The 19,529-nt window shown below is 42.2% G+C and overlaps 1 protein-coding gene across 3 annotated transcripts in view; it reads left to right on the top strand.

The window, feature by feature from the left end:
- KANSL1 (KAT8 regulatory NSL complex subunit 1) overlaps nucleotides 1-19,529 on the top strand; it is a 104,714-nt gene that overhangs the window by 10,212 nt on the left and 74,973 nt on the right. For all 3 annotated transcript variants that reach the window (XM_085309928.1, XM_085309927.1, XM_085309929.1), the window contains exon 2: nucleotides 10,381-11,767. In XM_085309928.1, the coding sequence (XP_085166054.1) occupies nucleotides 10,464-11,767 (1,304 nt within the window). In that variant the 5' untranslated portion in view covers nucleotides 10,381-10,463. The remainder of the gene's footprint in view (nucleotides 1-10,380; nucleotides 11,768-19,529) is intronic.

Here is a 19,529-nt window from a genome sequence, read left to right as displayed (position 1 = left end):
GTTGAGGGGCACACGCGAAGTTTTAAAAGTAAACAGAAAAAAAAAATTGCATAACCTCAATCTTGCAAAACGCGTGCATGCAAGAAACTTGCCCCATCATACTCCTCGATCCCAAAATCCGGCATGGAAAATATTATGTAGTGGGCTCTGTGGCAGTCGTGTTGTCTAGTGGGTGCTTACAGCTCGAAATGCTGTCACTGGGTGACCTGCGGATGTGTCACTGTGCTTTCCCTTTCTCTTGGGATACAGCGTAGTTTAATTTTTCCATACGGGTTTGATCTGCTAAACCGTTTTCGTCTATTGACTTCCCAGCTGCTGATTTGTAAAAACATTCCTGCCAATCCAAAATTATTATTTTTTTCTTCAAAACAAACGTAAGGAGCACAGCTATGCTTAAACACTTCTAGTGATCATTAAGTGTGTTTGCTTTCCTCGTGGGATTAGCATCTTTTGGTGCTGGTTGCAGAGAAATTTGGCTGCTTTGGATGCAAGTGAAGATCTTGTCAAAGAAAAAAATGCAGCAGACAAATTCAATAAAAACTAAGGTTATTTTTTTCTACAAAAAGGGCAGACCCTAATGCATTGAAATATAATCTTTTTGCTAGTTAAATTTGTGTACAGGTGGATCAAAACATAGGCAGTATAGATTATTGGCTGTTACGTAAAATGTGCTTGAATGTCAAACTGTAGTTCTCAATAAAACTAGCCAGGATATGGGAGGAACTGCTTGCCTTTTTTTTTTTTCTTTTTTTTCTACTGACCATTATATTCTGAAGTGTTTTGGGCCAGTCCTGTGCTAGCAGTTACCTCATGTCATGTGTTGCATACAGTGTGATTTGTGCATCTAAAAATAAGACAAGGTAAAAGCCTGTTTCTCGGAGTTAGCATTATGAAAGTAGGGGAGTGCTTCAGCTGTGATACTGTCCTGTTGCCGATGTGAATGTTAAACGCATTGGGGGGAGGAGCAGTTGAGGTGTTACGAGTTTGTGTGTGTGTGACTAAACCACCACCATGGTTATGAATTCAGTTACAGGGTTGCGTATGCGCGTTTTCTCTTTAAACCGCATTTGTCCTTTTTATAGTCTTTGTTTTCATGGAGGAACCTTTAAGTCTCTCTTGCTTTAGTGCATTCTTCCTCTTGCATTTTCATGCCCAGATGGAATAGCGATGCCATTTAATTGATTTTAACCACACTTTTTTTTTCCCCCCTAATTGAGAAGTCAATGTTTCTTTGAAATTAGTCAAGGGAAAATTGAAGCTGAGTTGATACAGGGGCTGTAAAACCTGGGGAAGCCCTGGAGCCGCAGATCGCTTGAGCCTGGAAGAGGATACCGGGAAGCTTGCTTATTCTTCCCTGCGTGTTTGCTGTTGGCTATTGTTGGAGATCCGGGCAGTGTGTTTTTGGTGTGGGAGGGAGGGCATGTTTTTTATAACCATACTGCCAAGGTAGCACAGCTGTGTAGGGCTTAATGGCTTGATATGCTGCAAGTACAGTTAATTGTGGAACTTGGTTATGATACTGTTATAGCTGATTTGTAATGATTTAGCAATGAGAATGACTTGCGTTGCCTCTTCATAAATGATAAAGCAGCAGATGACCAGACAGATGTGGCCGTGTGTTTATTTTCTTCATCCTTCCCCCCCCCCCCCCCGATATTCAAGTCTCATCTGTCTTCAGAGATCATATGGTAACTGGAGAACTAGTGAAATTCTGACATCACGAAAGTCAGGGGGGAAAACTGAGCAGTTCTTTGACCAAAGGCACTTCCTTTTGCCATGTTTATAACTGTGTTTTTGTGAACGCAACTGCCATTATCTAATGAACACTGAACAAAGAATGTCTCTGGAGTTTCTGCACTCCACCCTTTTTCTACTCAGTGTGTGGTGTGTGTCCTTAGGAACCTCAGAAGATTTTTCCAGGGAGGACAAGAGTTAATACGTAGTGAACTGAAGATAAGGCCTGAAGACTTCTGAAGTCCTAGCAGTACAGAAAAAGTGTAAAGGCTCGGGGAGGTGGGGAGAGGAGAATGTATTTTGACTTGCACCCTCCACCTCAGCTAAACCAAAAACTTCATATCACTTTCCTTTTCTGATGGGAGGGCCTTAATATTTTCTGGAACTAATTTTTGAATGCAAGTTCAGTGATGTCTCTTCCTCTCTGCATTTAACAGCACCCATTTTTTCTGTTTTTTAAACCAGACTGTGTGAAACAGGTGGGGCAACTTATATGTAATGGGAATTTAATTTAGTGGAAATGTCTCTGTTGGATCACACACTGATTAGACCTAATAATGTGTAACTTCTGCACGTATGCCTTCATGTTCAAAGTGTTTATAGTTTTTAATAAAAAGAGCCTCTTAACATTTAGACAGTGAGAATGGCAGGTGATCTGAGAAGCACTGTTTCCGTTGCTGCATTTTATAAATACCATGTCCCTGCTCATAACTTCCAGGAATACAATGTCTATCTGGAATGAAAAGCAAAAAACACTTCAGAATGCTGCTTGATTTGAGACTCCTTTCCAGCTTTGTAAATAGCAGGTTAGCTGTGTCTTCGAGGATGCGGTTTTGTATAACAAACCGTTTAAATTAGAATAAAGGCTTTCTGTTTCTTCTCAGATGGGCAAGGAGTTGTCATACTCAAATCAGCAAAAGTCCTGGTGATGCAGTACTTCAATAAACATAATTCCATTATACTCTGTTTATGTCCTCTTCAGTCTGAGTTCAGACTGGTGTTTTTAGAGGAGGGTGGTGTTACTGTTTGGGTTCCAAAGAAAGTTAGGAAACAAGTGTGTGCGTTTTGAGGTGGGTTGTGTTGTGTTGTTTTGTTTTTGTCTTGTGTGTTTTTGTGAACCAGATGATTGCCAAGCTATAACTCCGCTTAGAGAATGAGACAAACACTGGAAGGGGATATTTTAATAGTCACAGAGACTTAATGATGAAGAGCAGGTTTCTGACAGCGCAGCATCTGAATTAATGGTGAAACTGTACTGTTTATTGTATAAACAAGGAAAAATGATAGCAGAATTGCATCTAAGGAGAGGAAATGGGAGTAGCTGTCAGAGTGAACAGACCACATCTTTGTCTGCTCTTTAGTCAGGTCTTTTGCTGCAAACTTATCTTTTTGTAGAGGTAGTGGAAAGGGAAATGTTAAGAAACTTAAGTTATATAAAACTTTTTAACTGAAATGTCTGCCTCTGTATTGAGAACTCCTGTTAACTTGTCTGAGGCCTGGAGAAGGTAGACCTCAAAGATTTTCAGCTCTATCCAACCTTACAAATCCTCTCTGAAATCTTTGTAACTTTCTGTCGAGGTCAGTGGTGATGGAGGATATGATGGGAAAGGTTATGATTGAGTTGTCTTGCACTAAATGAGAAATGGCAAGCTGAGTCCATGCTGCATCGCAGGCCCGTAAAAGGAGCCTGTGGTACGTGGTTGGACATCCTAATAAACAAGTATCCCTGTTCTGCAGGCTGTATTGTCTTGTTTTTAGTTGCTGCCACGACAGTCTTTGTGGATTGCTGTTTTTCCTGTGAGGTCTTGAGAAGCAAAAAAGCTGAGATCTGCAGTTAGCTGAATGTACACATCTTGGAGAACTGTATTATAAACTCCATTCAAAATAAGGTATTTAAACTCTGCTGGAGACTGGTCAGCTGGGCTGGGCAGGGATCTAGTGACTGGAGATACTTGATTCTGATCCTCTGTGTTCTGTTATTTCCTTTTGAGGAGATGGATGATTAACATGAGGCACTCTAAAAAGCTTTTTATAGTGATAATTTTCATGCAGTGTTTTGAAATATGAAGTATTAAGGTAATGTCATCTACTTGGGGTTAAAAATTTTGGCAGTAGTTTTTGTATGCTTTTGAGCAAGGGTTTGTATAATAGTACCAGGTGAATGAAAATATGTCTTTAAAATTAAGGAACTACACTGTTTTTTGTTTAACTTGCTGTCTGAGTCCTGAGTTCAGGTTTTCATATTTCCTGGGCAACTTGCCCAGGTTATGCGAAAGAAAAACAACAACAAAAAAAATCCTCTCTGATACTGGATGGGGGGGGGAAGAGACATGGATTTCACAATTAAAGCTTGTTTTTGTCTTTGTTAGTATTTTGTCAGGCTGCTTCTTTCTGCAAATGTCCCATTGTTGTTTTTTAAAGCACACTTCTTTTTATTTGACTGCAAACTGTAACTTTGTTCTGAAGAATAACTTAAAAGCAATGGTTATTAAATTTTATTTTATTTTTTCCTCCAACTACTTCATTTACCAAGTGAAGGCATTCTTGCTTGTAATTATTAGACTTTCCAGACTTTTGATTAGGGAAATAATAATTAATCTTGCTCTACAGTTTTTGTTTCACTTTCTGACATGATATTGATAAAGCTTCTGTACCTCAAATTATGCAATTGATTAGTTTTATTTATATCCAATAGGAATTCACAGATGTAACAAAAAATTGCACTTGAAGAAAATGGAAACACGGAGATTCGGGTTAAGGTATAATATAGACCCATAGATTTCTGTTTCTAAAGTTGACCGAAAGACCCTGCTGTTTTATTGGCCTGCAAATGGGAATGGACAGCCTCTATTCTAATAAGGAGTGCTTCCGTTTGGAAACAAAGGCTGTGAACGTGGAGTTCCACGATATCCTCGTTAATGGCTCCAGAATAGGAATACCACCTCCTGGGAGACTCTTAGTGTTAAAATTTTTATTTTTCCAGAGAGATTAGGTGCAAGTCTTTTGTGTTAATATATGTGGAAGACAGTCGTGCATGTATTTTAAAAATCTGTGATCCTTATGTATGTTCTTAACATTTTTTAAAATTTAATATTAAAAAAATGCCTGTTTCCCAAATGTAGGTCAGTTAAGTGCATTGTCTGCCAAACTGCATATGGTAGCTGGCTTATCAATAAGTTTGTCATCCTGTATTTGTCACATTTTCTTAATTAAAGCTTTGAGAGTTGCTTTTAATGTGTACCCCTCTGAATTGGTAAACATCTGTCTTACAACTATAAAACACTGAAAGGTGATACAACAGGCAGGTAGAGAATTATTATCTCTAATATGTGTGATTTCTAGTAGATGTGCCTTTTTGCATCAGGAAAGTATTTTTAAGGCTCAGAGTTTTAGCTTGTATATCGGGTACCTGCGTTTTAAGTTCTTTGACTGCTGAGTTCAAAAGCTTAGATGATACATTTCAGTTGTGAAATAAAGGATATAGGGATTTTATTCTAGCAAGCTTTTTCTAAAGTCTGTTTGTAACCACATGGATTCAAGATTTGGCTGCATTGTAATCTGTTGGCGGGGGAAGAGAGGGGAAGTGGGTATTGGTATAATGTTCACTTCCTTCAGGGTGGGTTATCCTTCACTGCTGTTCATTCAACAGCACCTTCAAACATGCATCCTAGCCCGAGAAGGCGGTCAGCTGCTCTCGAAAAAACTGTGCTTTAGGTAGGACGTAGCATATGAGATCAAGGAGTTTGCAGGTGGTCACGTAGTCAGGCAAAAGGAGGCTTGAGTGTAAGACGTGGAGCTGAAGTTATTCGCGTGCGTGCTGGGATATTCAGTCTCTGATCACGTGTAAACTCTATCTTCGTTTCTAGTGCAAGCCCGTGGAAAAGGGGAAATGTGCCCAAGTGGGTTTGGACAAGCGCTTTGTAGGAGGAGATCTGGAAAAGTAAGGAGGTCTCGAAACAACTATGAAGAGTAATCCGAATGTGGTTTGGCACGTGATGAAACTAAACAGTGTGCGGAGGAATTTTTGGATACGAACGTCAAGGGTTTAAATTGTAATTCAGGGAATATAAATTTATACAAGGTGCATGTGGTATCGAAAAAAAAGAGTGCTGCTGCTGAGTGGTGCTGGGAGGGATTGAAGGCAAGGATAACTTAGCCAGACAGCTAAAAGCCTCAGCAATTTGAGAGAAGAGCAATTGTGATTTGACTCCTATTTTTTGTGCTGAGAGACATGCTAGTAGAAGGATCTGAAGACCCTTTTGGAAGAAAGCTGGAAATACTTTGAAAGTTTAGATAGGGTGGGCAAAAGAGAGTTTATTGATACCTGTTTCCAGGACTTGCAGTTCTCTCTCTGATTTTCCCATGAACATTACAAAAAACATAGGTGCCCAGTTGCTCCATGTGTTGTCATGGTGCCTTTAGAAAGCAGAACTTTCCACATTTGTCTTTGGCTTATTTTCTGAGGCATTGCACCACATTGCTGAGCTTGGAAACCCAGTTTTTCTTTAAGTGTCTAGTTGTAAAACTAGGTTTTAGCAGTGCCGCATAAGTCAGTATAGTGAAAGGATTGGTTTCCGGGGGTTTTGCCACCTGATAGCTCTTCCAGAGCATGGTGTGACTGGACACATTCCTTGTACGTCTTCCAGCATCCCATCGTTGCCTCAGCTTCGTCCATCTTTCCCCCCTCCCTTGCTACGTGTTCAGAAAACACTGCAAGAATCTGAATGTTAGTGCTGTTCATGTGGAATTGTGGGTGAAGCTGCTTTCCCCTTTGGTTGCCTTGCATGCACCACTCAGGAAGCGAGTGAAGATGAGTTGTGATTACACCGTTTTTAACTGCTTGCTAGAGTCTTTCATCTTTCCTCTGTTAATTAATGCGAACTGCTTTGGCAGTGCTCTAATTTTAAAGTAAAAATTCAAGAATGTGCATGTGAATTTTGAGTATTATTTTAAAACACTGTCAACTCCATGTTGGCCTTGCAGAAGAAGTTACTTGTGTATGTTTCTGAGAAATCTAGGAGGAGGAATGTGCACCAGGTGCCCTGCTGCAGCTGCTGAGGGCAGGGTTGGAGATGGCACTACTGTAGACACCCTGTGATCCTTGAACTGGAGCAATAATCCTGAGTTGCCCTTTTACTCTGACAGCTGACTGCCAGCAGGGCTTCAATAGACTCTGTTGCTGCTGCAGATCATGTGCCTATCGGCTCCAGTGTTTGGAGCTGTAGACCTTTGGCAAAGAAATGCCAGAAAGGGGGACCAGCAGGTGCTTACCTTAATTTGATAGTATCGATGGGTGATACCTGTTTGGGGAGAACTTGCCACCATGGTTTTGAGTCTTTGGGGCAGGCAAAAGACTTGGAACAGTCGGGTCCTTTTTAGAGTAATTGGCAAAACTCTCAGAACCTCAGAGTACGTCTATATTCTTTCCTTTTCCTCTTTTATATTTTTTCTACTCACTCCCAGAAAGAGATGCTCCACCCCCCACCCCCCCACATCCCTAAACTCTCTGTTAGGAAGAAATTACTGATACTGTGACAGACTAACAACAACTAAAACCTAGAAACAAAGGGAACAAAAAATTTTACAAGTGTTCCTTAATATTTTTTCCAAAACTGGTTTATAGCAGTAGAGATCTAATTCAGTATCTGAGAAACCATGTTGCGTCCACCACACAGACAGATGATTTTTAAAGACTATTTTAAGAAGAGAAGGAGGAAGGGGAAGGGAAAAAAAAACCCAGCAACTTTTGGAGGTCATCTTTAACCTTCAGGAACAAAGCCTTTGTTCTTAAGGGAGGATTTCCAGTCTTTGAGGATATTTTAAGTGTTGTCTGTCCCACTAAAAGTGAAGTTAGGACAGCTGCCTGTCAGCAGGGCTGTACCAGCTTAATATAAGGTTTTTCTTTTTAAACTGACTTTGCTAAACTGGAGGGGGAAAGGTAGTATGAAAGTTTTTCTTTTGTTTTATACTTCTGCTCTTAATAAAGTAAGTTGATCTACAGTTTTACTTCTTAAAAATTAACTTAAAGGCACTCTTCGGGCTTGCTAAGCTGTTAAACAGCTACGATATGGTGCAAGTTTCATGAAGAATCATTGCGTTCCATACCAGGCATAGGTTTTTCTGCTGTTTTAGTCTGGATAGTTCTTAAGCTGCTGTCAATGTGTTGTGGTGTTACGGTGGCGAGCGTAATATAGTGCACTGATCTAGTGCTTTACTTTGGAAGATGGACAACTGTGTTTCTGCAGAACTAACAGCATATCTTTTGAAACAGTCCAAGTATGCGTGTATCATTAGTGAAGGGTCTTGGAAGGAGGTTGGAGAGAGGGGAAGCCCTTTATTCTGACACTCTTCCTCCCTCCTCTCCCAAGGGTGTCTTTGCTTCAAGTGGGAAGTTCCCTGCGAGAGCTGCGATCTTCATGTTTTTATTGCTTAAGGGTTGTGTTTGGTCTTTATGACCCCAAATGATGATTGAAAGCCATTTCCAATGCAGTGTACATTGAATTTTTAGGTATACAGTATGCTTTTTCAGCAAGGGCAGGGTACAGGCATGTTAGAAAATAAATTCTGTTAACAGGGGACTTAAAAGTCTGAAATCATCTCTAGTGTCTCTGTTTCTGTTACAATATCTTCAAATCTTTTTTTCTTCCTCTTCCATCAATTCCTCTGAGTGTATCTTTTCTGACTTTCTTCTTTGTCTTCTTCCTCTGTGTCAGCTAACCATGAGTTTGTTAAAAAGAGTGAGCAAGACTGTAGCTTGGTCTGAATATGGATCTGGTGATAGGCCTGGCCAACGTACATGTTCATAGAAACGAAAGTGAAAAATAACTTCGTGCTTGTATTGCAGGTCGTCTTTCCATAGTGCAGTGTGGATTTGGTTTCTCTAACTTGCTTCTTTCCCCCCTCCCCATCCCACTCAAAACCAAAAATCTCAAAGATACTTGGTGTTTCTGAGCTCTAATGTCTTGTCTGTGGTCCCTGTTATTGGGAGTGGATGGTGGTGGGGAGACAGTGCAGTTGTGTGGCCTTTGTGTGCCTTTCTAAGGAACTAGTTGAAAAAAGGCTTCATCTCCACTAGTCTTGCACGCTCCCAGAAGTCAGCATGTACCAAAACTCTGCTATTTCTGTCATTACAAGCAGGTGGAACCCAGAACTGCAGTTGAGAGATCTGGGATTTCTACTTGGCTTGCTACTGGTCTGACCTCAGAGAAACATTTGATTTCCAGCTTAGGAGGAGGGAGGTTGCTGATCTCTATCTAGTCCTTGAAGGTCCATGAGGAGAACGTGGATGGAGGGGGGCGCAGGAGTGCTCTTGAGAGCCAACGCAAATGAGATTTAGAAGCAGCTCTGTAGGTTGCATTAGGTGGCTGGTCTGATGCTGGGGAGCAATTGTGGTGCAGCTGAACAAAGCTGGAAACAAAACTCTTTCCTTTACTATATGTTATTTTGCTCATTCAACATCTTCAGACTTCAGGTAGTTCTCATTTTTCCTACAAAACAGTATATTAATTTAGTCATTGGGGTGTGTTAATGAGCAGTTACAACAAGCTTATGCAAATTTATGTGAAATTGGAGACTTGGTATATCAAACAAGAGACCAGGGCAATTTCTTATTATTGAACTGACTTTGAAATAGCTTATGAAGGTACTATATAGCTTTTTCAGCAAAAATAACTGTTGCACTGTTACAGGAGTCCATTCTTTGGGCTATGGGAATGTATTACAAAAAAAAAAAAAAGGCATTGAAAATGGCTAGCACGGTGAAGAAAACAAGTGACCAGAAACTTGCCACCTAGGAAAGAAGAGGTTGCAATATACATTAGTAAAATATCTTTGGTTATTTCTGTTAACTTTTTTGATCTCGTTAAGACAGTGACTTACTATTACAGTCATAACGTAGAACAACTCCATCATGGTGGGCAAGTGGGTTAATCTTTATCCATGTTTCAAAAGAAATTGGAATAGCTAACACGAAACCACCTGGCCTGTTCTGAAATGTGCTTTTGCCATAGTAGATTTCATGTACATTAGGGAAGCTTCTTTCTCAAAATCCATGGCTTTCTGGGAAGCAGTGGGGTTGCTTTGCTATAGGTGTGGGATTGCTGGGTTGCTTTAGCCACTAGCAGTCTCAGCATCTGGAGATCTGCTCCTCTGAAGCCCTGTCTCTGTTGCAATTTCTAGTTCTAATTTGTCATTTCTTATGCACCCTAGTTGTCAGCAGAAGTATTGAAAACCCTTTTATAGGCCTAGCTCGAGGGGTTTAAAGATGCAGATGATGAGCTGGTGGTGTTGAGCAATGGGCTGGGCGTGACTAGGGACAAACCTTTACGGGGGCCTGGAAGTATGCTTGTGTGCTTGGTGGATGGACTGAAAGATGAGAATAACAGTTGTAATCCTGAGGATCAGCTTATTTATTGCTACTTATTTATTTTTTTTTTTGTTACCTGCCTGGTACCCAGATAGCTCTGCTCGGGGCGAGGCTGGTGGTTGCAGAGGGGGGAACGCCCTGCCGAACACGGAGCGCGTGTGGCTTTTGCAAAAGGCGCGTTGAGTCGCCAAGTCTCGCTGCTTTTGCCCCCTCTTGTTTGTTTTTTATTTCCTATAAGCCCGATGTCTAACTCTCTCTCCGTCTTCCTTCCCCTCCTCCAGGCTGCCCTCTGGCGAGGCAGTGAGAGGCAGTGGAGCTGGCCTCGGCACCGGGAGAGGCTGGACTTCCCGTCTCTCTGTGCTGAATGGCTGCGATGGCGCCCGCTCTCACTGACGCAGCAGCTGAAGCTCACCACATCCGGTTCAAGCTGGCTCCCCCGTCCTCCACCTTGTCGCCTGGCAGTGCCGAGAGCAACGGCAACGCCAACAACATCCTCCTGGCTGCCAACGGCACCAAAAGGAAAGCCATTGCTCCGGAGGATCCCAGTTTAGATTTCAGAAACAACTCCACGAAGGAAGAGCTGGGCAAGCTGCAGCCGCTAGTGGCCTCTTATCTCTGCTCGGATGTAACATCTGTTTCTTCAAAAGAGCCTCTGAAGCTGCAAGGAGTCTTCAACAAGCAGACAGTCCTTAAATCTCACTCTCTCTTATCTCAGTCCTTCTTGAAAAGAAGTGATCTGTTGGGGAGGCAACCAGTGTTGGAATTTACTTTGGAGAATCTAAAACCAATGAGTACTAATAGCCAGCCGCCTCTCCCACAAGCGCCTGTAAATGGCTTGGCCAAGAAATTGGCCAAAAGTACCAACTCAGACCATGAAACCTCTAGTTCTCTGAATGGTGGAAAGTGTGCTCCCCCTTCTGCTGCCCTCCAGGGTGTTGACTATAATGCAGGAGGTTCTGAATTGGGGGAGTTGAAGACCGGGTTGACCAATTGCACTCTTCCACATAGAAGCCTTGATGCAGAGCACACAACCCCATTTAGCAATAATAGCACTGCAAACAAATCTTCCCATAATTCGACGGAGCAACAGCGGGTGCTCGAGGGTGGCAGTGGAGAGATGAGGTTGTCCAGTGTTGGTAGTCACTCTGACTTTGGGAGCAGTAAGTTGGAGGAGCAGAAATCTTCCCTGTTGGGTGGTCACCACAGTGCTCTCGACTCCGAGATGAGGACGAGGGCATTGCTGCGACGGCAAGCAGACATTGAGAGCCGTGCTCGCAGGTTGCAGAAACGCTTGCAGGTGGTGCAGGCAAAACAGGTGGAGAGACACATCCAGCAGCAGTTGGGTGGCTTCTTAGAGAAAACTCTAAGCAAGCTTCCAAATTTGGACCCCCTGAGGCATCGGAGCCAGCTGATGTTAACCAGAAAGGCAGAAGCAGCCTTGAGGAAAGCTGCAAGTGAGACAGTTACTTCAGAAGGTCTAAGCAGCTTTCTGAAGAGTGACTCAATATCAGAAGAACTGGAGAGATTCACAGCCAGTGGTATGGCCAACTTGAGATCCAGTGAACAGGCGTTTGACTCGGATGTCACTGACAGCAGTTCGGGAGGAGAATCTGATGTTGAAGAGGAGGAACTGACCAAAGCAGACCCAGAACAACCCCACGTACCACTGTAAGTAGCAGTAATGCTTTGCTTGCTTCTGGTAGGGGGGAGAGCAAGGTGAAAAGTGGTAGATGGAAAATCTGGATCTTGCAAGAACGTTTCACTTTTATTGATGGACTTGGATCCAGTAAGGAGTATTTGTTAAAACTAGTGCAGTATGATTTGTAGGACACTTCCTAGTTCAGGCAGCGTATGTGATATTTAAGATAAAATTCTTTCAGCACATGAGAGTCGTTGATGTTGTGGAGCGGCAAATCCTGGAAATGCTGGCTGGCTGAGCAGCTCAGGCGTGCTGCAGATACAAACCCAAAATATTACAAACAGTTCTCTCCAGTGGCTTGCTTATATGTTGGGCCTGTCTGCTGAAATGAAATGTTTGTCTGTTACGGTGGGAATCTTTGTTGTAAACCACTTATATAAAGTAAGGTCAGTCTGAATCTTTGTAGCTGACAGCATTATCCTGACTGAGGAAATATTTTTTCCTTAAATGAACTACCTGTGGAAAAAAAAAATCTCAGAAAGAATTTGGTCCAAGTGCCAATGGAAAGGTAAAGTGAGTGTGTCATCTTCTTGAACCTCTGGGAAATTATTGTTGGGAGTTTTCCTCTTATGCATGAGTTGCGTTAAGTGACAACAACAGCCTCATAATTAAGGTGTTAACTGGATGCTATTTGCATAAATGTCAGCTGCCAATTTCTGTGTGGAGGAGGAAGATCATCATCAAGGGAAAAGGTCTTGAGACAGGTCAAGTAACAAAGGAAATTTTTCTCCCAAAGAAAAGCATTTTCCCTAAGAGTGCTTGCCACGGTATTTTGAACAAATCTCTTAAAAGGCTATATTCTGTGTTCAGTCTGTGTAAAATCTTGCTTGCATCAGTAGTTGATCTGTTCCACACTGATGGACCTATTGAACTTAAACCTCAGTCTGCGAAGTATAGCTACTGTCAACAAAATGCACCATGCAACAGTCAAAAGTGGTCCTTTCTGGAACGCTGACATTTTTCTAATCAAGGCTTGAAATATGTTAAGTCCCTGTGTAACTGTTAGCATGTCTGGCCTATTCTGGGTGCTCTCAGATCTCTGTGGAGAAATAACTTAATGTAATTTCATACTTGTTGTCCAAAGTAATGTTAGTGGCTGGTCAGGTACTACGTGATGTAAATCTTACTGCTCTTGCCCACCTACCTACCTGACTATCTCGGAACCCTTTGTAGTTTTCTGTACTAAGTAACTTCACCATCCTTCAAAAACAGTCTCATATGGATTAATGCTGATAATATTCAAGAGATTTATTGTATGTATATTGTACCTTGTTTTTAGAAGAGGCGTTTGCTGAAATTAGCTGTCTGAAGTAATATCAAACTTCCCATATTGTGGATTTCATAGTTATACTTCACGTATTGTCTGACAAAATAAAATTTGTTTGCCACTCATCTTAATCCCTAGAGGAAGTGTGGTATTCAGAGACATGATGCGTGAAATTCTTTGCTGACTTTTCTGCCCTTTGTGTTAGTCATGCCTTTAAATTCCCCAACCTCATGAGTACTCTTAAAAAGCTAGTGATTTTAAAGCTAATAAAAAGAATTATCCTTCTGTTGTCTATAGATTCAGAAGCTGGTGTGCATGCATACTGGCATCTAGGCCAGGCCCACCAAACCTAGTTTGAGTTTATGCCTGTGGGTATTCAGTAATTAGTCTTCCCAGCATTGACTGTCCTGCTGGCATGAGTGCTTTGACATTGGGTCTTCATGAGGTCTAGCATTACTGAAGTTGAGGCTGAATTGAGGCATTTTTATGCCTGTTACTGGAACTCCTTAAGTCAACCTTTAGAGCTAGTACCTACATCTGAGTACGTTTTCAAAATAGTGTGAAGAGATGGAAAGAGGAAGAGCTAACTTCTGCTTGAGAGCTGCCTTGGGCTTGGTTGTTGTACAGAACCATTGTCTGACATTTGTGTGAGCGTAGAAAAGTGCAGGCTTTTTGAGGGGTTGTTTTGAGTATGGCCAGATTTTGCAGCTTGCTGAATTTACTTATTGGAGGGAAGGCTTTTATCCTGACTATTTGTTGTTTCAGTACTGAGATTGAATATCTTAATGAGTGTACAATATTCATTAAGAACCCCATGCAAAACTTCTGTCTCATCCCTCAGTCAACATCCGTTGGTATGCGTTGCTCCTGGACGCCCTTTCCCCCAAGAAACTGTTTGATAACTCTGTCTTCTTCTTGCTTTGGTATTTCCTCTGATGATAGACTTACTATCTTTTATTACTTTTAAAATTATCTGGGTCATCCAGGTAAGTTTAGGAAGTCACTGACTGTACTTTTTGGTGGCTCTAAATGGTTGAGGAAGAAGTCTGTCGGCAATCTGAGCTGTTGTCAGCTCAATCTACTTAGTAAAATACTTGCTGTAGTCAACGATCTGCCATGGTAGTGTGAAGCATAAATACTTGTTACAGCTTAGCCTGAAACCTGACAGCTCCCTAAAATTTTCTGTAAGCAGCTGAGGACCCTGGTGGACTGTTTGGCTTATGACAAGGTTCCTTCTTCCAGACTAGTGAGAGCTATGCTACAGATGTTGTGTCTTGCAGCTTGCATGCAATAAATGTCTTTGGGATTCAAGTGGAAGCATGAAGAAGAAACAAAATGTTTACATCATGCTTAGATAAGAGTTGACCTTTAAGTTTTTCTGGCATGATGGCATTCCAGAATCAGTATCTGGTCAAGGACAGACTTGCAAGCACATCTGTACTGTTCTGACCAGCCTGATCTTTGCACTGTCTTGAGAAACTGCATCCTACCAGTAGCAGGAGACATACTGGAACTTGGTAGGGCCTTTCAAAGGACGTGCAGACCTGCTTCCCAAGCAGGTGCTGTCCTTCAGGTGGATAACCAGGCCATCGTGTAATGCATAAACAAAGCAGGGAGGTGTTCGTTACGCCTCCTTTGTGGGGAAGCCCTGCCAGATATGGGCTTGGTTTAACAAGACACTCCTGGTTCTCATGCAGCTAATAGGGAAAGAAATGTATACAGACAGGATAGGTTCATGGTGCCTTCTTGGATTTATTTGGATTAAGGACTACCAAATTACATTTCATTTGCTCTCAGAATAATATATGCAATTGTTTACTTGACAGCTAAGAGCTTCTCACGTGTTGCTTCCAAAGTGTTTGTGGTGGTAGAGTTCAGGAGCAGCAGAAGCTTTGCTTTAGCTTTGAGATGGCTAAGGCAAGCTGGGAGTCTTTGCTGTAGAGAGGCTTACTGACCTTTCTTAGCTGAGTGTGACCATAGGCAGCAGCCCTTGGGGGGCTTTAGAATCTGTACTAGTTTGAAAGGACCCACATACTGCTTGTCAACATGATAGGATCAAGAACTGTTGCTTATGAAAGATCACTGGGAGCAGGACATGTGAACTCCTCTCAGCACAGGATTGTCGGCTGGAGCTCTGGCGTATGTGATCAAGGTGGTGCCGTAGCGTCTTTGAGCAAATAAGCAAAATCCTAGTATTTCTGTAGCTCTGTATTAGTACTTATAAATGGAAAGCATTTAAAGTGGCATGTGCATCTTTACAATTGTTGCTTTTTGCAGGCTGTTCATCGTTCTTGGATTGTCTTGCATTTGGCTGTAGACTAGTTTCATCAAAATATGACAGTTGTTTTTGGCTGATTGATTACCTACGTGGAGCGGTGGTGTAGTAATCGGCTGATAAGTCGTATGTGATCGAGTCTCTTCAAGTCCCTCACTTCAGTCTGTATCATATGAGACTTTGTAAAAAGCTAATGAAAAAAATGTTTAATTGGAAAGTGTCTTTTTTAAAGAAACTTAAGGTTTTTTTAACCTGGAAAGTCATTGTTTTAATGGCAGTTATCTCAAGCTGTTGAGAGTAAACTGAAGTTTCTAGTGACTAACTTGTCATGCCATCTTTTACAAGGGTCAGGCGGTGTTGCATGTTCAGTCGTGGTTGTTATGATGCCTATGGCCATGATGCCTAAGCACAATTTATAATTATCCCCGTTTACTGGTGGGAAACCTGAGCACCTTCTGCACTTCAGTGCTGCAGTGAATCATTCTGCAGCCATGTGTGTTGGCTCCTCCCCATGCTGTGTTACATTAGGCTGCCTGGATTTCAGAACTGTGGGACTTGGAGTAGCAAAGGGTTTTTTTCACTAGTCTGTGCTTTTTGTCAGCGGTACATTCAAAGCCATGTGCTGAAGAAGACCGCGTCTGCTCCTTACATCAGTGTATGTTGTTTGAGGGGTAAAGTTGGTGCATCAGCTGACCGAGCGGTTTGAGCTTTAAAAACTCAAAGTTTTTTCCTTGCTTATATTCCTCAAGTGAGGACATTACAAGGAAGCGTGTATCTCTAGGGCTATTAAATAGCATTTCTCATGGCAGTGACTTCATGGAGCTGCAACTCAGATGACTGATCCCATGTTATTGGGACTAAGGAACCTTTTTCTATTGGTCAAAAGCATGGTTTATTTATTTTGATTTATGCAGAGCAATCATACATCTGTCTTTACTCCTTAAGACTTTTCCAGTTACCTGCTCATTCTTTTGATGGTGTTTCTTGTTTGTTCCTGACTCCCAGCTGTGTTTGTAGGTGCTGCCTAGGGAAGAGTGCCTACCCTCTAGTGTTTAGCTATTAATGAAAATCTTTGTGCTATATCTGAATTGCTTACAATTGTGTACTGCTCAGCAGCAATATGTTGGTTGCAAGAGGTGTCCCTCAGACTTTTCCCTTGGGAAAGGGAGAACACAAGAGCAAATCCTGAACATGTTCTTGCTTTGCATTTTAAAACAGAACAGTAAAGAGCACTTAATCATTCAAAAACGCTTAGTCAGGTATCCAGAGTAAGTAGGACACACTCGGTCCATTTTCTTTTTAAGAAAAGAGGGCAAATTAAAACTCTGCTTGAGAAAGATGTTAGGAAAACAGAGTCATTCTTTCAAGAAACTTTGGTCACAGTATACCTTTTAAGGATGCAATAGATGTCTAGAAAGTTGTTTCTAACTTTTATTCTAGCCTTGATTCTCATGATTGGAATGTGAAAGGAAGGTTGGGTGCTAAATGTGTAATACTCGATGCTGCCCATAGACCTCGGTTAAGGTAGTGTTGGCTTTCATCCTAGAATGAGCGTGATGAATTGGTTTAAATATATTTTTTTTGTGTTGCAGTTGCTTGTAGCAAAGGGGGAGGTTACTTGCACAAGAGTACCAGCGCTGTGTGTTTGGTCACGTGTGTAGAGTAATGGTAAAGTCAGGTCCCTGGTGCAGGAAAGCATTTAAATTCTGTGGGGGGGGGTTTTGAATGCGGGCAAAGCATCTTGCTCAGAGATGCCTCAGTACGCTGCAGGTTGTGCTGATGCCTGTTCTCCTTCTGAAATTCCTCCTGTACTTCTCCCGTGAGTGCTCTTGCGATTCCTTGGGTAGCTTTCCCAGGGAATAGGAATCTCTTCCTGTGTCGGGAGCAGCCATGGTCAAGCAGCAAGCAAGTGGGTGCACATCACTGACTTGACCGAACTCTGTTACCACGTTTTGGGCTGTTCTGTTGCGAGTTAGAGATCTTCTCTAGCTGCTGCTTAGGGCTGTGGGGCTGCCCTGGACTTGCCTATGAGAGATAGCGTGGAGGACTGGAAATCATTTGGCGTCTGGCACTAGCCGTAAATTATGCTTTGTCCTCGTGGTCCTTGCCCACTGGGGCAGCAAGAAAGGACTCTAGTTCAGATTTTTAGGACTTGCGGGTGATGCTTTGGATAGGTTTACGTAAATATTTACTTTGCTTTTCTTTGGAAAAAGTGTCACAGCACCCAAAGCACCAGAAAAACGTTATTTAAGTTTGTGAACTGGCAGTAAAGAAACAGTGCGGTAACTAGTCTACTTCCCTACGGTGTTATGCTAGATTGTAGTGCCTTAGCAAAGGAAAGGGGCCCCGCTTAGAGCCGCTCTCTGATATTGAAGTCTAATACAACAGTGGGGGGGATGGGGAAAAGACTTTTGTATTACATTACACCAGCATCTGTAAGTGGCTGCAGTTTAGAGCTGTGTTTTTTATTCTTGCTAATTCTGATTCGAGATGAAAAACTGACTATGTGCCTAATGTTTAAAGCAGAGAAATGGCAAGTGTGGGCTTCCTTAAGGAGATTGCAAAGGTGTACTGTGCAGATGTGCTTTTCTTCCTGAAAGATTTCAGTTTTCATTATGCAGTAACGTTGGCTTTTTTTTTTTCCCTCCTCCTTTGTTCTCTCCAGCAGATATGTTCTGGTTGCACTAGCTCAGCAGCAGCGCTGTGCTAGACTTCCAGCTGGGGGAAAATGTTTTCCTTGCTAAACTGGCACTACCCCAACAGATTTTTCCACAGAGTATGTTTTGGGCACACCCTGGATATGGTGTGTTTTGTAAGTGTCTCGTTTCAAAGGCTTGGAAAACTGGCCGGCTTTGCTAGGCCATCCTCGGATAAAACACTAAAGGCAAAACGGAACTTCAGAAAATTCACTTAGGTTTTATTGGTGTATTTTTGAATTAGAAGTAGGATTAAAGATGTGAATAGGTGAAGGCATGTGTATTGAGTAGTAATTGGGCTGGGAAGTGGAAACACTGAGTTGCAATGTGAGTTTGTGTTGCAGTTGCCCTGTCTCCAGAGCCAAATCCTTCCCAAGGATCACATTAACTGGTGTCCTGATGGTTCGACTCCGCTGTATTCCGAGTTGTCTCTAACATCCTCTAGCTGCAGGTCTGTGCATCTGAAAGACTTACTGATGTGCTTGTCGTTGATTTAATGAAATGGTTTGCTTAAGTAACATCTGGCTTCCCTTCCCTTTCCCCCCTCCTACCTCCCCCCCACACACAGCTTGGAATATCTCCTCCAGCATCAGGTCGGTGGTGGAGGTGATACCGTGGTAAAAGGGAACGCTTAAAGGGAGAGTTAAGAGACTTGCGCTGTTGGAAGCTCAGATTCCCTGGTTCTGTTATGAAGCTGTGTTGTTGCAGAGGTTTTGCTGCAAGTTGGTCATGGAGAAGTCGAAGGTGGCTCTCATTCCTCTCCCAAAACAGCCTCCAACTAGATGTGCAGAAACGCGCTTGCTGTTAGAGCAGTTCTCTGCGGTCAGTTGTAAGCAGGGAGAGGATCGTGGCGATGTGTTTACAGCTCTTCTGTTAGTTGTAAGCCATCAGGTTAGTGAAGGTGAGCGGCTTGGCAGATGGCTGTTTTCTCGTTGGTCTCGTGTGCAACCGTGATGTCTTGGTTGCAATACGAGATGTTCCCTCTGATAATGATGGCTGGCACATCTTGTGATTCTTTTGCCTCTGAAGCAGGTTAATTAATGTGTCTTATGAATGACTGAATACAGACATGCTCTTTTCTGAACCATTTAATTCTCTAAAATATTTCACTCGCTTTTTAAAAATTCTAGTTCCCTTTATAAAACCTGCTAAACGCATGCATCCCTAGTGTATAAAATATACAATTTCTATGTTGCCTTCTGCTTATTTGCCTAGCAAGGCAGTTTCTGTCAGATGGAGCAGGAGAATGGAGTAGTCTGACTTGTAGCTGCAGATGTCCTTGCAGTTTCAGATGTCTCTGTGTAGCACTGTTCCGAGAGGTACAGCGCTGAGTTTGTCATAGCTTTGAATGTTGCTTAATATTTTAAATTAAAAGTGCCCCCTGGAGGGCTGGGCAGAGACTAGGATTGCCTTGTGAAGTATAACTTTAGCTGACTACTTAATTAATAAAATATTAAATGACTTTTCTAAAAAGCAGTGCAACAGCAACAAAA

The sequence above is a fragment of the Rhea americana genome, unplaced genomic scaffold (assembly GCF_003343005.1).
Source record: "Rhea americana isolate MKP2758 unplaced genomic scaffold, rheAme1 scaffold_308, whole genome shotgun sequence".
Taxonomy (NCBI): Eukaryota; Metazoa; Chordata; class Aves; order Rheiformes; family Rheidae; genus Rhea; species Rhea americana.
Note: the sequence above shows the minus strand (reverse complement) of the source record. Positions and strands in the feature narration are given on the sequence as shown.